Source organism: Megachile rotundata, chromosome 8 (assembly GCF_050947335.1).
Source record: "Megachile rotundata isolate GNS110a chromosome 8, iyMegRotu1, whole genome shotgun sequence".
Taxonomy (NCBI): Eukaryota; Metazoa; Arthropoda; class Insecta; order Hymenoptera; family Megachilidae; genus Megachile; species Megachile rotundata.
Genome location: NC_134990.1, coordinates 17,539,158 through 17,556,716, shown reverse-complemented (window position 1 = coordinate 17,556,716; position 17,559 = coordinate 17,539,158). Strand labels below are relative to the sequence as shown.

At 41.9% G+C, this 17,559-nt stretch overlaps 2 protein-coding genes across 5 annotated transcripts in view; one reads left to right on the top strand and one right to left on the bottom strand.

Annotated features, from left to right (window-relative positions):
* Positions 1 to 9,817, bottom strand: part of mwh (multiple wing hairs) — a 33,472-nt gene extending 23,655 nt beyond the window's left edge. The window contains exons 1-4 of one of the 4 annotated variants that reach the window (XM_012297295.2): positions 6,821 to 6,929; positions 6,480 to 6,699; positions 6,136 to 6,371; positions 5,610 to 5,798 (exon numbers count right to left, since the gene is read on the bottom strand). Coding sequence is in view for 2 of the 4 variants with exons in the window: in XM_003708244.3 (XP_003708292.2) it covers positions 7,415 to 7,617 (203 nt within the window). In the remaining 2 variants the exon portion in view is untranslated. Of the gene's footprint in view, positions 1 to 5,609; positions 5,799 to 6,135; positions 6,372 to 6,479; positions 6,700 to 6,820; positions 6,930 to 7,414 lie in introns of those variants that run through there. The other 3 variants (XM_012297296.2, XM_076534737.1, XM_003708244.3) reach the window with 3 other exon arrangements.
* Positions 9,818 to 14,796: 4,979 nt separating this feature from the next.
* On the top strand, positions 14,797 to 17,406 carry Sce (E3 ubiquitin-protein ligase Sce). Its single transcript, XM_012297293.2, has 4 exons — positions 14,797 to 15,080; positions 15,672 to 16,104; positions 16,180 to 16,482; positions 16,557 to 17,406. The coding sequence occupies exons 1-4, from the start codon at positions 14,838 to 14,840 to the stop codon at positions 16,772 to 16,774; spliced, it is 1,197 nt and encodes a 398-aa protein (XP_012152683.1). The 5' UTR covers positions 14,797 to 14,837; the 3' UTR covers positions 16,775 to 17,406.
* Positions 17,407 to 17,559: the final 153 nt, after the last annotated feature.

Genomic DNA, 17,559 nt, shown 5'->3' with positions numbered 1-17,559 from the left:
TCCACGGATGGAATGCCGTGTGTAACGGGCATGGAATGCGCGAGAGGAAGTCGTATGCGCTCGCAGAAATTCACGTTCGATCGGTTGAAATTCAAACGCGCCAGCCTGATTTCGCATGCAGCACGAGGACCGCTCCGAGCTCGGCATTACTACACGTGCTTACACCCACGTGATGCGTTTACACGAATCGCGCTGATGCATTGGTCCCATCCTCGACTCGAGGTGGTCTTGCCTGATTTATGATCCTTTCAGGCAAGATCGGATCATATCACAGCGAAGTAGATAGCGTAGGAATTATTTTAATTGCCGCTTTAGTGCTACGAGCTTACCGACCAAATGGATTAGACGGTCCAGCTTGGAACGTTAGACGCAGCTCGATCGCGTAAAAATATCGTAAAATATAATTTATATTGCATCGATTTCAAGCTCGAAGCTCGCTGAAAGTATCCGCATGAACGTTTTATCGACGCTCTTAATTCGAAATGGATGGTTCGTTAATAAACAATACCAGATGTGTGTTTGCTGGTTTATTGTTTCAGTGGAAAACCGGTTGCATCGCGTTAAGAATATCGATGAAACTTTTATGCGATCGTTTTCATAAAACCTTAAGCTTCGGATTTATACGCCATAAGCGCTATTTTATAATACCTCTATATCGTCAAATCGAGCTATCCTGCGAAGTTGGTTGTTAAATATACAACATCTTAATCCCCTAATTTCTAACAATTTTGTTAGACGATAATTATCTATAAAACTATTTACTACGGTATCTTGAACTCGACGATGGAAGGAAGGAAGGCCGTCCGATGAACGAGCGTACAGGGTGAACCGTAATTTTGCTCGACGGCAGGGAGAGACAGAACGCCAAATTTGGCTTGCGAGGCAATGACAAACGGGAACGGTACTCGTTCCATTGTTGCGCAATACCTTTTACAATGAATCGTTTATGTAGCAGCGGCAAGCTGGCGTGAACGAATCGTTATCTCATTCAGCTGGTTCTCGATCGTTCACGGGTCGATTTAATGGGTCGTTCGCAGACCGTTTACTCTGTTACTGCAAAACGATCATCGTTCGCTTTCTTGCGTTTCGCCTTGGGAATCCTCGTAGACGTTCCGGAAGCTCCTCGATAAATAACGTCTCGTAAAAACCTTTCGCGAAACCTTTTACCCGAGTCCAGTCAAACAAAGATATTTCCCTCGATCGACAACGAACATCTCGAGCGATGATTTCACAACGATTGCGCGCAAAAGTTAAGACCAAAGAGATGATTTATCGCACGATATTTTGTTATTTTTCGTAAGACAGTCGTCAAATTTATCGATGCTTCAATTTCCATAAACTATTATGCCCGAAATGGGACGTTGACGCTAATAGTAAGGTTGAGCAACGTTTTCAGTCGGCATAGAAAGTACTAACTGTCTATTAACTCTACGGAAAAGCCATGATCCCTCGGATCTGTTAACAATAGAACCGTTTACCTCGCGCAGAAGACAATGAAGAAAATGCGTATGATTCAACGAATTAAAAACATGTTTGAAGAGCAACGGAGGACAGTAATTCCAACGATTAAATCATTTCGGTTGATGGACACGCGTCACGTTGGAAAGCTGCTTCCGCAGCTGTGACTTTCTTCTAATTAATCCGACCGAATGTCCCTGTTTTCCCGGCAGTTTTCGCGTGTAACTCGGTAACACGGAAATAAATAGTTGGCCGTGTTTAATAATGGATCAACGCGTGCTCGCGATCTCGTTTGGAACGGTAACTGGTGAACGGAATCGAAAATGAGCGTTCCTCTTGAGACAGAGAGAAAAAGAAAGAGGAAAAGCAAGAATGGAGGAACAGAAAGAAAAATCCACCTTCGTAATTGGACGTCTGTAATTAAGAGATGATAATGACGATAATGATTACAGCGATGACGAAGATAATTGTGGCATCGAGTATTATGCTCGGTACCAGGAAAGTTTGAGCGCGAATCGCTTGTTTCTCACATTTCTTTCAGTCGATCAACCAACGTATGCCGGCGTGTTTTCTTCGATGTTTATATCATCTGGGAACCTGCTCGTGCATTTAACTTTAACAACAAACATCGTGTACGAATAACGCAGCCGGAAAACAAAGAGAAAAGAGACTAAAGTGTACCAGGTTGAATCGGAGCGAGCGTCCCGTGCAACTTTCCAGCTGATAAATACCTTCGTCATTTATCGTGTCAACCGATTACCAACGTTAAAGCGCTCGGTTTTCCTACTAGCATTCTCGATCATTCCGGACAGATCGATTTAAGGTTTTAGCGAGTACGTCGAGCGATCATTCATCGTTCTAACCACGTAGGTACTCGCTTACGCGCATAAGCGGGTACATCGAAACCGAGTATTCAACTAGTCAGTACGCGTTTAAGAACCGAAGCGAACGCGGTTTGTCGCGGTAATTATAAGGGAAGAAGACTTTCTTGTTAACTTTCCTCGAAGAAGAGTAAAGCGGTGAAACTTGAACGGCACGCGAACCGCGGAGAAAGAAAATTGTCGCGTGCCTTCTCTCCGATCGTCGTGCTCTATATACCTCATAATTTTTATTTTTCCTTGCCGATTAATGTCCCCTCAAATCCTTTGATAAGAATGTAACTCGTTATACCTCGGTAAGATCGACACGAATACGTTCTACGATGTCGTCAAATGATATCGTTCCACATCGTTAAACTTAGAGAATGACACGAACACTTCGTTTCTTCGAGATGTCCCTGAACTACTTTCTAACGCGATACGCAATCGAATCATCGATTTTACGCTGCATTTCAGATGAGGCAGACATTACCGAAATGTAGGTCGTCGACTAATTTAGGGAATGTTGCGTTCCAACGCGTACCAAAATTAAATTCATCATTGCATTTACGATAGGGTGCATAGAAGTTTGAACGAGGCTTTAATAACAAATGTAAAAACGCAAGGAGACAATCTACCGAGAGGTTCTCGCTTTAATTGCCGGCAACTTATGGACGGACGCGTACTTACGACACGCGCACACGCGTAAAGTTCAAGCACCCCGCTAACTAATTGTAATCTAGCTCGGAACCGTGCGTAGAAATTTATCATCGTTACACCCGTTATTTCATATCCGGATTATTATAAACGTAATTGATGCGTATTCATTAACTCGTACCCGATAATTTATACGCCTAGATCTCGATTGCGTTTGCTTTAATAGAGTGGTTTTCTTTCAACATTTTTTTCGACGTTTTTTAACAATCGTTTTTGACCGAACTCGTTTAGTCACTTTAGATCACAGCTAGTCATACGCTTTCGATTTAGATCGACTTTTGTACTTTTTAACCACGATCCTGACAAATATCTACGGTCGCCTCATAGAAACTCTATCGATACGATCCTACGCGATTAAAAGTAAAACGTGTTTCGTGCTTGACTTGTATCGTCAATTAAAACTGAGACTCTTCGCTGTTTTTCTTTCTTTTTTTAAGCGACGCCAGTATAAATTAATGAGTCAGCTACGCACTGTCAGGTACGATAAAGAAATAGCGTTTCTCTAGACTATCTTCATTAATACGCGAGGATAGAATCGAGCGGAAGTTCTCAGGAAAACAATTCAATGTTTTCAAAATATTACGCGTTCTACTCTTGCCGTTGCGTTGGTTACAAACGTCGCGAGATTCATAGATTAAATCCTTAACGTTCATCAAATGACTTCCGTTTGTTTGAATGCTGGAATATTCGATCGTAAAAAAATACGCTTCTCCCGCTAAGAAATTGCTTTCCTACCACTTTCTACGATCGTTTAATCACTACAGCTATCTTTCCTTCGTTTATCTATAATTACGAACAACGTAAACCAGATTAATATTCGTTCATTAGCTACTAGAATGTTGCAGTTCGCGTGGAAGCGTAATATAACCGGGTGCTCGTGTTTCTAAACGATAGCATCATTGGCGTAAGTAGGATTATTGTCCGAGAAAGGTTATAAAAATAAAAACGACAATAAGAACGCGGTACCGTAGCTTTAACGAGGATTCTACAATTGTTCTGCGCAATTGTTTTTCGGTCGGCCTATGCAATATCCATCTTTGATATTTGGAGCGCAGATCGAAGAATAAGAATTTGATAAAATAGCGTAAGAATAATTAGCAGCTAGTCCCAGTTTGAACCGTGGCCGGTTACAGTGGTAAAGCGAGATTCAAAGATTCCCGAGATCGTTCCTTTCAAAGCCCTTTCCGGGATCTTAATCCGACCAGCATCCCTTTCGCAGGTTTCCTTCTTTAATCGATCTTTTTTGCCGGACAAAACGCGCGCAACCGCGGCCCGATCGGACCCGTGCATCTTACGATTATCGTAGAACGGTGTAGCCAGGCCGTGGAAACGGTTTATTAGCATCAGAAGGCATTAAATCGTTCGGTACATCGGCTACAACGTAAATTGGTACCGAGTTACAAGCTACGTTTAACGAGTCACCGTCCCAAGAAGAATAAGTTCTCCTCTTGTGTCTCTGTGAAACGGATTACGAGGATGCTCGAGCACCCAAAGAAAAAGTGGTTGCGCTTATTTACGTAAATTGGTGCGTACGCTGTGCTAATAAAATCATTACGTTGAAACTTGGAGGAATCTATGCGCACGAAATCCAAGCACCGTTATCTATCGAGAATGGACATCGAACGGCGCTGATTTACTTAACCCCAGGAATGGCAACCGTTCCCATTATCGCTAACTTTATCCGTTGGGAAAGAGGATGTTTAACCGTGAAGTTTGCTTCGTATACACAGGATGCGAGCGTATTCTTTCGAAATTTGATCTAATCTACGATTTTCTTAGCCGATAACCGAGTCTACACGAATTTATGATTTTTTTTTCTTAAATTAATTTTTACTATCAAAGAACGCTGCGAAAAAATTAGTCCGTACGGTAATAAATTGATCGTTTCACAGGAAATCGTAAGGAACGTTGAAGGCAACGCGAGTGCAACTACTCCTCTATCGCTCTAAACGTAAATGATTACTCGAGTTCGTATTACCGTTTCGTATGACTTTTGCGTGCGAATGCCCACACGATTATAGAATACTCGTTGAGTCACAAATCACCGGGTGTACGGTTAACGAAAGAATAATCGATCAACACCGATTGAAACGGGTGCAGAAAGTCCTAACGGTGTTGAACGTTTTACCGCGTTTGCGATTCCTCGCGTCATTTCTCCGATGTTTCTTTGTCTCACGGAACATTTCATAATTGTTATTCGCCCCGGACAGGTCGTGGAAGAATAATAGTCCCGATTCCACGGCTTGTTTTTCGAACACGTTCCACGATGCAAAGGTTTTCATTCAAAGAACAATGGAACTCTACGACACCGTGCACCATGGTCGTTCATGTAACAAGCCGGGAATAATAAACTCGATGCGATCATACGCGAGGAAACGCGTCGAATCATTGCATATTTTAAAAAACCACGGTATTCTATGATTGCTGTAATTGGCATAGAAGTAACGACTGTCGTATTTTTTGCGTCAGGATGTATGCACGCGTTTTCTTGCGTTGATTTACAAGCAGAGGAACGCTTCGGCACGCGTGCGTACATGCGCAAATCTACGTGCACTGATTAGTAGTGGGTTTGTGTACCTTTTTATGGTGAGTCGTGTGTGAACGAAATTGTCCGTCTCGTTAAAACCTTTTCCATAGTCGAAAATGCATTAGGAGATGATCGGATTTGGAGTAATTCAAACTCGTGTTCCTTCGGAGAGAAGCGTTTGGGAAGTTATTTTTCAGAGAATATTCGATAACAAGGAGCTCTAACTTCTTCGTGTTTGCCTGTATGAAAATAAGTTTACTTTCAGTGTCGTTTTTACCTACGAGTAATCATTTTGGCGCTATTGATACGTATAGATATATCCATACATATACAAGTACAAGTAACAAAAAGTTAACTAGAAACCATACAACACGTAACAACGTATCGAATGGTGATCTAATCGCGTGATAATCTAAGGCCGGTATCATAGAATGAAAGTCTTAGTTATGCCAATGCCCTTAACGCAATAACGTCGAATTACAAATGTATTCTTGAAAACAAAAAATTCGAATTTTTATCGATAAGGTTTTGTGTCTGTCGCAATCCATTTAAACGTAGATTATTAGATGAAATTACCTGAATTATCTGAGAGTTACACGTGCACCTCGTTCAACTGTTCCAGCACATGTTTCGAAGAACACACGAAATCGTATTCATTCACGAACTAGCACGTGCAACGATAAATTGACGTTCATCGTTGAAACAAAAAATCGAACTACCACGATTTTCGTTCACCAAGGCTCCGCGAGGGAAGAGACGACGCGATCCGTTCTTTGAGACGACCGGAGGTTTACTGACACCGGCGCCTCCACCTGCTCGTAATGTAAGCCAGATCTCAGTTTATCCTGTGATGCGTCACGTAGAGGGGCAGAATGGATAAACGCGAAGAGTATGTGGTCAATATTCTGTCGTTTTCTTACCGCATGCATGTGAAATAAGCACAAGACGGACGTCGAGTGGTAGAACTAGCTTTCAGAATGTGTAATTTTCGTGAGATGACTGCGACAGTTATTGCGCGGCTTGAATATTGTTGCGGGGATAGAAATGATCAACAGGAATTCGTTTTCCGTTAAATCGATGCTTAATAACGTTTCTACATCTTCTCTCTTTCTCTCTCGTCCTTTTTCAACGAACAAATTCCTAGGAAATAGGTTAACAATTTGTTAGTTTGAAAAGCGCGAAGCCTTACACGACATGGTAATTGATGAAAATATAGAAATCTATTAAAAGCAATATTATATAACGAATAATGTCGATTTACCCATACTGGATTTACTTCTAAACGATAAGATTGCAGTAGCAGAGTACAAAAATGGAAAAAAAGAACAAATCTTTCATCCTGTTTTTATTCTAACCACTGCCACTTTAGTATTGCATTCAACCACCAGGCGTCGCATGCTTCCGACGATCAACAATTTGGCGGGAAAGTTACGGAGTCGATCGAGAAATATGGCGCTGGTTGTACTATCGAATGTATCGATTGCGGTAATATCGGCGTGCATTAGATCGTAGAAGCAAGACGCGGATTTTAACAGTTATTACGTGTCAAGTGCTAGTGTTTAGAGTGTACCAATGTATAATGGCATATTTTGTTGTTTATTATAAAAGTGAAACTTTTGATAAATTGTGACAATACACAAGATTGGACAACTCATTTTTATTTTACAATAAAATGGGCAAGTGGAATCGCAGAGGGAATTGCGTCATCAGTTGCAGCCACTGCACAAGGTAAGACTCGAGCAGTAATTTTCGTTCATAATATAATTATTAAGCACATATTGTTCATAATCGTATTATAAATCGTATGCTGCGTATACGTATTTGAAAGTGTTGCTATCGTAACGTGCTATATTACCTGTCGAAGATAAGACTGTCTTGTCGGTAGTCGCAGCCATTGCAATCACAGCATCTCGACGATAAGTCAGTTTCCTGGTCGGTATTGTCAGAACGATCGTGTTCCTTTCGTTGGTCAGCTACGATGTTCCATGTTTTGTGGATAAGGTAGAACAGGTAGTGAGGTTTACCTCGTCGACAAGGTTGCGATCGTACGTTTCCCATTTTCTCGCAGCGTGCGATGCAACTAGTTTCACGAACGATCTTCACAACTTTTAATTCGGTCTAACAATTTTTGCACAAATACCGTCGGTTTTCTTGATATTATCAAACTCACTGAACTTAAAACGTTGAATCATTACATCGCGAGTTGGCAAGTTTCTTTATAACTCGATCACAATTAACAGCATTAAATGCTCTGTTAATCTCCGTTAGAAGCACAGAGGATCGTAGGTTTATCTGTTTTTAATCTTGTTGGAACATCGCGAATACGATTACTTTGTTGCAATTAGATTTAAAGTGTTCCACTGGTCTTTTACACGATTAACCTAAATAACTAATATATACATTGACAGCGCGTGCTCCATAAACCGCTACGCGTAGTTCTTTAGAAGCGAAATCCTTCTTCGTATCTGCAAGATATCTTTCCCGATACGCCCACATTCCACGGACAATGAGAAATTTTTCTTCAGCGATGTCTCACCGATATCGCGATATCCCCTGCATTGTCTTTACCTCCGCGATTGTGTTCATACTTGCGTAATTACGGGGCCTGGCCAACCACCCTTCGAAGAGAGCATTTATTAAATAGCTGCGTGCCGTGCTTCCTCGAAGAGTAAAAGGATTAAGGCGCCTCTTTACGACGCGACTTTATTAAGATATCCCGGTATGCAGATTCATAAATTATTCTCGAGACTTATACGCGGGCTCGTTTCATGTTGAAGCTAGTCTATGGTTAGAATCGTTCCTTTTCGATGGCGAATCGAACGCGTTTTACATGTACTCCCACCGTAAATGTATTCCGAATTTTCGTTTAATTAACGCGCGCGTTAATTATATCGTGTTACTTCGCGCGGGTGCACAATTAAAGTCTCGTTACCGATAACGCTACGCTTGTTCCTGTTACGTTTCGTGCGACGTTATCGGTTCGCTGCATCGTCGTACGTTGTCGTTAACGTCATTAACGTCACTGTCGTCGTCACCGTCAGCGTCGTCGGTGTCTCGAGGATTCTCACACTCGCGTCGCGACCGTTTGCGCACTCGAATGGAAAAGAAGGAGCTCCTACGAAACGTTCCTGCGTGTCCCCTCGCATATGCCCCCGGCTATTCATCTTGAACACCGATTACACCTTTCATCGCGCAAAAAGTTTCTTGCAGTCAAAGTAACGGCGCCCCGTATGAATTCGAATTCTGCCTGTCGCATACCAAACGTCAGATTGATTTGTCGTTTCGCGGTTGCTCTGCAATTTGTCGCGATAACAATCTCGAGAATCGACGCGCATCCGCGTTAAAAACACGGACGACGTTACTCGATTAGAGGAGAAAAGAAACGAGAAATTAATTAACCGCCGGTTAGCCGTCACGTTTCTGGAACAGTTGCGTGGAAACTTTGGCAAAAAGTGAACCAGACGACGTGGTTGGAAAACCTAGTGATCCACTGAGGCTACGTGAAAAATCGTTGGAACCGTTATTACATTGCGTTACGAACTCGACGAGTATTTTTCTTCCGTTTAAGGCGAATGATTTCTTGCGCCTTTCTTTCGTGGAACTGTTATTCGTAACACGTTTTACCGCGTTTTCACTTAAATTACCGTAAACTGTAATGATCTCGTATCTTTCGTGAAGGAGCGAACAATTTTCGTTTCTCGAAAATTTCCAACCTTTCGAATTCCACACTTATCGAACAGAGAATTAACTCGTCGTATTTATCAACACGGATCACAGAAACGAAATCACCGCTGAGACAGCGTTCGAGTCACTGAAACGGTTTTGCATCGAGTCCCCACTGATTAATATAATCGTTTCAATTACGCTCGATTTCTCTTGAATATCACTAAAACAAAACTAATGAAATCCATCGAGGAGTCAATGATCCAGTTACTTGTAATTCCCTCGTTCACCATCGCAGAATCACATTTTCACTTTCTTCTTCGTAATCCCTGTCACGCGCCAACGATCGACGCGATACTCGGGTTCGCCGATGATCGAAATTTCCCTTTTACGAGTATGCACGCGCAAAACTGTTCGGCGTGCGTAGAACGACGAGAACCCCCTTGGGTGCATCCAAAGGTCGGTAAAAATCCGTATAGGAGAGCCTCGAGAGGCATTCACCGGGCGGGTTTCAACAGCCGACTGCCAACTCGTGAATGCCTCGAGGTGCACGTGTGAGTATCGCCTCTCTCCAACGAGACTCCTCTACATCTCGCCTCGCGGTTGGCTCCGACGTCCAGGAGGATTCTCAGACTGTGGGTCAAGCCACGACCTACGTCGCACCAATGCCCTCCAGGTCGCACCAAATATCGCGTAAACAAGGAGCTCGATTCTTACTGGGTCAACTCCCTCGCCCGTGTGCATTCGTGATCTTTGGCTAATGAGAAACGATCGATCTCGGTCTTCCTTTCGATGGATCGCTCGTAAATCAATATACGCGGATAGAGATAAACGTCCAGGATTAAGTCTGCCGGAACGTGATCTCTACGATACGACTATCGTTTTATTGAAATACCAATTTTCCATTCAATTGACTCTGATGCGTGTTTTCTTTTTTATTTTATTCTTTGCACCGATCGTCGTTCACCGAAACGACGGTGGTCTCTGTACAGAGTCGAAAGCTGTGAAGGGTCCCTTACTTTGACTTCGCAACGGAGGAAATATATCTTCGGGCAAATTGTACCTAATGGATATGCGTTTGAGACGCGCGGACAGAACTTTCCGGTAAACGTAACAAATTGCAATTTAATTTTGTTCGATGTTACGACGTGCAGAGAGAAGCTTATAAATATCTTGGAAAAGAAATATGGTACACTTTGATGAGAAATTAGACGATCAGTCATACCGTATATGCGAATAGAAAAGTGATTCACGGCGCGTTTTAAAAAATATCGTTGCCTAGAGGAAATTGTTATGGCTTTCTTGATTTACAAGCTGGGCTTGAATTACTTCGCTCATCGAGGTAAAAGGTGAAATTCCAGGCAAGCCTTCTTCTCGGTAAAGCCTCGTTCCAGCATTAATAAGACCCCTTGTAAAATAGATACTTCCTTCGAGTGTAATTTGCATCGTCCGTCGGTACGTCCTTTCATTTCGGATCGTTTTAATCTACCAGAGGTTATGTTATTTCGTGATCCAATCGTTCGTCGTGGAAAAATCATTTGCATCCGTAGATTTTCACTAACGATCGAAACATTTTGAAACCGGTCGGTAGATTTAAAACGAAATTACATTTCGCAATGAAATAATGATAGGATTCGCTGGAGATGCAGTTTTCATGTATGAAAATGGGTCTGTACCGTGCAGAGTAACTAGCGCAACGTGAAGACCCCTTTAATCAACGAAGCAGGAAAACTCGAAGAAAACATACTTTTCGCCAAACGAGTTATGGTTTGTCCGAAGAATTTCGCTCTCTCGTCATCGATTCACTAACTTCTTTACTTAGCCTGATCAAGCTAAAGTACCGTTTAATCCGTAAAAGTTTTTCTTTCTTTCGATGCGTTGTACATTTTGATAACTTTATGTTCGTCGTTGAATATCTTTTGTTGGTCCGATAGAGCTTGCGTATTTTTTTCCGACAGTCTATAGTTTGCAATGGTATAATTGAGCAAATCGTAGAAGCATACGTACATTATTATGAGCCGATGGTGGGTCGCGTTTCACGTTTGACCCAAGACATAAACGAGTACTAATAGTCAGTGTAAATCTTGTGGCGGACCCAACAGGTTTCGGACTGGAACTCTGCGTTCCGTGGTTTGTAAGTTGAACCGTAAGGTCGACGGAAACTCGTCTCGTGGTTAGATTGCGACAATTTCACGAATTTTCTCGGTCAAAATAGACTTGGATGTACGGTGCGACGAATAAACGATCGCAACCATATATCACTCCGTGAAAAGAAACCGTGTCCGCTTCCGGCTTCTTGTGCAGTACCGGAAACAAGGAAACGCTGCTAACCTGAGCTGGATTCTGCTAGAATGATTATTATAGTCTTTGGAGATTTGATTTTTCCGTTCTAATGTAATTCCTAGGTGTATCAACTTTCCAGTTTTTTTTAACCGCAACCATTCATCATCCTCTCGATTACGTTCCTGTACGTGTTTCTTATCGTATTAATAACCATATTCTGTATAGAAGGCAAAGTCCTCGATGCATGTTATTATTTACACGAGATTGACTTTTAATGTTTAATAAACAACTCCGACTACGTTTACCGATAGTGGATAGTAGGTTTTTGTTCGAAGAAAGTAAAGCACGGCTGATGTTCTTTTTCATCGTATTTTTACTTTTGCTTACTTTCGATGTGAACGGAGGATACGAGAAACAAGAAGATAACATGCAAACTATTTTACTTGGTGGTAACATTTGCGTAACAACCAGAGGCGCGTTAAGACCTTTAAAAGTCTCGAACAATTTCAAGATTTGCGTGCCTTCGTGTACGTACGTATTTACGTAGAACTTTAAAATTTGAACGATTTAGAAGTTAGTAATTTTGGAACATATGGTCCATAATAAATCCGGTAATGAAAGATTTCTATGGCATCTCCCTTTCTTTGGCGTCCTAAGCACGTGCTTATTTCGCTTAATGGTTAATCCATCCGTGGTAATAGCATCGTGAATGAAAGCTTCTCAATCCTTTCACGCGAGGCACTGACCTTTCAGGAGCAGAGAAGATCTCGCATCGCATCGGATCGCGTCGGATTGCATCGCATCGCATCGCATCGCATCGCATCGTATCGTATAGTATCGTTTCGTAGGAAGTGTTAAACGTGGCTGCCGGTTAATCCGTGGGTCAAGACAGATCTCTGACTGCAGCGATTCTAGTGGGTCAGATTCATGCTTGACCTGGGCTGAACGGATCCTTGTAACCATGTATCAAGCAGTAAGAAACACCGCTCCTTCCGGATGCTTGCGCAATGTCGGGAACAAGGAAGTAACGAAAGAAATGATAATTATTAGAGTGTAGATAGAGGAACAAATGGTGTGTCGAGCGAGGAAATCAGTGGAGCATTTTATTCTCTGTGTGATTAGACGGTGGATGGTAAATCTGCTTCCTAGTCGTTAATAGGATCGCGTCTGTTAATTCGTTGAATTATCATGGCTGGTTCTTTTGTAACGCCGTCGAGATCGATGCCGTTTAATCGCGTCGATCGATTCGAAACGGTCGATTAAACGTTTCGTTCGGATCATAAAGCCCTAGCTTGTACTCGGCTACCTCGCGAACATTCTTCGAGTGATCAGACGATGCGAATACCGCGAATAGGAATTCGAAAATTACCTACACGGTTTTTCAAACGGAAGCGTACCGATTGGGCTAACGTAAAAAGATATTGTTCGAAAATTACAGGTACGGTGTGTACAACAGTGTAGAAGTTGCTGGTTCGATAGGCGGTGTTTATTATTACAACGTTCGATCTTACGTAAAGCGAAGATACGATTCCATGAGAAAGGCAGATGCACAAAAACGACACACAAGACGTACATATAATACCTATAATACTCGTGTGACCGTGGTTTGGCATCGAGATTGTATGTAGCTGTGTACGAGTGTAGGTAGTACACGAGGAGTACGTGCTTCGGAGAATTACGTAAGTTTCTCAAGAGAAAGATTGTCTGTTAGAAAGCATGTCAATGTGGCAATCTAACCGTTTTTACGTAGTTTTCTAATATCGGATTGTTTCTTACGCCACTCTTCCCCGCCATGCTTCACCACCCACCAACGAAATCAACCTTTTTTTCCTTTTTATTCGATTAAGATCACCGTTTTCCCGAAAACCTACAGTGTACGGAAAGCGCGTCGTCGAGATACGAGGTTTTCCGGTTTTTTATCTGTTCGACGAGACATCTCTCTTTTCGAAGGAAACGCGCACAAAAACCGAAGAGAACGGTTAACGCGTCGACCTTCGGTAAAGACAGGGAATTAAAGAGTTAAAAAGTGGACGGTGCAAGATCGCCGTTAAGTGGAACAAGCTGTCGCTCTGTATCATTCGACGACTGTGACCTATAAATTGTCGAGTATAAGTTTACTCGAATTTTTAAATAATTGCGTTAAACACGATTTAAAATTTATACTTCATGAATACGACAGTGTCTCGTTGCCCAAAATTTCTCATTTTCTTATCGATGTGAATATGTGGCAGAAAAAGAATCCTAAATTTCTCCAAATTCCTAAATTATCAGGTTTCGAAAACTCGCTTGGTTATGCCTTGAGCGAGTCATTAACATTCTTCGTAAAAATAGATAGCCTACTTCGGATAAAAATCCTTACGCCAATGGTCGGAAGTGGCACAGTATCGACTGGACCCAGCATCGATTGATTAACCTTGGATTTTATACGATGCTGTGGAGTATACGATCCATCTGGTCGTTCTTTTCTTCAATTTCGAATGTGGATCATTACGGTCGAGCAACAGCAATGAATAGAGCCAGAAATGGATAATTCTTCCTATCAAGATTGAAGATGCTAGAAGAGGAATCGTTATAGAGAGGTGATAAAACACGTTTTCCCGATAAGTACCGACAGATGCAATTACGGTTATCTACAGTTAAGGTCACTAAAAAAAGGTTCAGGTCTCGTCGATCTAGTTTGCCATGTTCGATCGATGCACGAATGTGTTTGAACTCGTTCGCTGGAAAGACGTATCTACGCGGCAATAGCCGAGCCTACGCCCATCTTTACATCCTATTATATACCGTTATATTATTGATACGGAAGAAACATATTTTGCCTACGCTTACACTGATTCCTGCCTACTACACATTTTATTTTTTTTCTTTCCGATCTTCGCGATCGTGCAGTCGTTTTCGTTCGACGCCGTTGATTATCGATGCGTCGTTTATTCGTGTCGATTAAACGACTATATAGATGTCTCTATCGTTTGCCGCGGAATGATTAAGATGCACCGCTTCCTATTAGCGCCTTCAAAGGGACCCGCCACTTATAGAGCCTGGCTTTATCGACTTATATTGCTTTGATATTTTATTAAATTTTGAATCGTTGCAAAACGAGTTCGGTAAAATGGTACTTTGACCAAATAGAAGCTTCAAAAAATCATCTGTCCGAATAAGGATCGAAGTGGAGTGAAAATTGAAATTGATTTTGTATATTTTTATAACGCGAAACTTCTTAACCGACCGGATCGATGTTCGAAGTTATCGTTCCAACCACGAGAGGGCCACAAATTTGTCGAACAGCTTCTATGTGTACAAGCTTTTCAGCTGACGGCTTGTGTGTGGTCAAGATGGCTTCCACGGAGCAAGTCGGTCTGAACAAAACCTGGGAATTATCGCTTTACGAGCTACATCGGACACCCCAGGATGCAATTACGGACAATACAGAGATCGCGGTTAGTCCGCGAAGTTTGCACAGTGAGCTCATGTGCCCAATTTGTCTGGACATGCTTAAAAAAACCATGACCACGAAGGAATGTCTTCACCGTTTCTGTTCCGATTGTATCATTACGGCACTTCGAAGCGGTAACAAGGTACGTAATTGTTCTGGAATCATTGTGGCACGAAAATAACAAGTTTTTAACGCAAGCGCGTTGCGAACTGTTTTTCAAAGATCCTTATTACACTATAAATAAATGTTGCTACTACTTGTTGTCGGCATTGTGACACTTTTTTCCTTGTATTTATATATATATGTATATACGTGTATCTGTTGTCGAGAATTATTTTTTGTCCTTGAATTGTAATAACTATTCTTGCGTTTACGAACCAGGTTATATTGTAAATATTTCGACAGAATCGGAGCGTATTCTATACTTGCTTCTGTCAAGTACTCCGAGTTTAGCGCGCTTTTTAAAATGTGTCGCAAATTGTTTCTGTATTGCGTCGGAATATTTTTTTATTATCTGTTTCTATATTATTAGTTATCAAAGGAAAATATTGTGAAGTTTTATAAAGTGTTTGGTGTAATTAGGTAAGGTTCTTTGATCAGGACTCGACTACATCTGTTTGTGCCAACAATACGGTTTGTGCTAATTTGTGATTATAATTAATGATCATGAAGCATTGTTAGAAGTTAGATATTTCTCAGAATGTGGAACATTAGCCATTCATTTTATTTCCAGGAATGTCCAACTTGTAGAAAAAAGTTAGTGTCCAAGAGATCGCTTAGGCCAGATCCTAATTTTGATTTATTGATCTCCAAAATTTATCCAAGCCGGGATGAATATGAAGCCCACCAGGAAAGAGTGTTGGCTAAGTTGAACAAGTCGCATTCGCAGGCTGCATTGGTGAATTCTATCACAGAGGGAATCAAGTTGCAAAGCCAGAACCGTCCTCAGCGATCCAGGAAGAATGTAGAGCCAGAGAATGCCAGTAACGCGACTTCTTACAACAACTCCCAAAATGTCAGTGCACCTGCAACCCCCAACCCTAGCAACACTGCAAATCAAAGCGACTCTTCTCAGAGTGCAACAGGGCCTTTAAACAACAGCAGCGGCGGTAATTCTCAAAGTTCCAATAGCGTCTCGCAAGCTGCCAGTAGTCCTGCTGTTTCTGGTAATATTGTTAAGCGAAGGAGTAGTTGAACAGACAGATCCGGTGTAAGTGAAATTGATTATTTTTATACTTTAGGCACGACGTCTAGAAACTCCACCACGCCGTCGCCAAATCCAGCGAATCAAATCCCTAAACCACCTAAACGGCAAAAAAGCTTGCAGAATTCGGAGAACGATTCGTCCAGTGCAGAAGCCGAAACCGGCGGAGGTGATTCCATGGTGGACACGGAGGGTGAAGGTCCCAGCGAACCGTTGATGCTTAACGAGATCGAACTTGTGTTTAAACCGCACCCCACAGAGATGGCCGGCGATAATTCGCTGATTAAAGCGTTAAAGGAAAACAGCATTCGATATATCAAAACAACCGCGAATGCGACAGGTAAATTATCTGACAGAACAACATCTAAGAGTCGGATGAAAATAAGGGAATAACAATGTTTGTTGCATTCACAGTGGATCATTTGAGCAAATACTTGGCTATGAGATTGACGCTGGATCTGGACACGGAATTGTCAGAATCGGATAGGTTACTGAACTTTTGTATCTACATAGCGCCTTCTCCTGGTCAATTAGTGGTATTGAGCGGATCACAGACGTTGCGACAGGTGAACGACAAATTCTGGCGCGTCAATCGGCCTCTGGAAATGTATTACTCGTGGAAGAAGACCTAGGGAAGGCCTCGAAAGTATCAATCCGATGGGAGCTAGTCGTGTCGAGCTCCAGAAAGAACAATGTTTGTACTGCGTGAAGTACGAAACAGAGAGAAAACGTATTATTGTATCAAAAGAAAACTATCGATAGTGTAATGATACTGTACTTCGGTAACCTCGACGCGCCTTACGTTCGAGGTCGAGGGAAGTATGAGAATCGAGTTTCTCGTAATCACGAACAGTGGTGCAATTTTTATCTTCATGGGACTGGTTGCTGTACCGGTGTTTCCTTACAGGAAGCGAACATAGAAACGGATAGATTTTTAAATCGATGCTTCTTTGTACAGCGTTTAATTTTACAAACAACGCAGTCGAGTCTCGTTGCGCGTTCAAACTGCCATTCACCAGATTGCATTGCGAATGGAACGATGAATTTCGTGTTGCCGAACACAAGTGATTTGTGCGTAGTATTTTTCATACTATGCCCTTTTTTGACAGGTGTATGTTAAGCCGATGTGTCTAACTGGTATACGCTTCTTTAAGCGGATGGCCTCAATGTTTAATTAACTTATTTAAGTAAGCTACGATTCGCTGTGGACCATTCTGTATAGTTTCACGAACAAATAAACCAATGTATATACTGTACTCGTTAAGAGACGGCTGTTTGAATTACCGGTTCAAAGAATTTCCTCGCCCGGTTCCGTTTATTCGTTTAACGCGATTCGTCGATTTCGCTCCTCCTCTTTTCTTCGAAGTACTCTTTGATACATAAATCTAATTTTCGATCACGTTAAAGATACATGAAA

Bases quoted from the DNA above. Each gene is read 5' to 3' on its own strand.
- Sce (XM_012297293.2), top strand. From the start codon at position 14,838: ATGGCTTCCACGGAGCAAGTCGGTCTGAACAAAACCTGGGAATTATCG. The intron at 15,081-15,671 runs GTACGTAATTGT...TTTTATTTCCAG, and splicing joins CACTTCGAAGCGGTAACAAG to GAATGTCCAACTTGTAGAAA. The intron at 16,483-16,556 runs GTAAATTATCTG...TTGCATTCACAG, and splicing joins AACAACCGCGAATGCGACAG to TGGATCATTTGAGCAAATAC.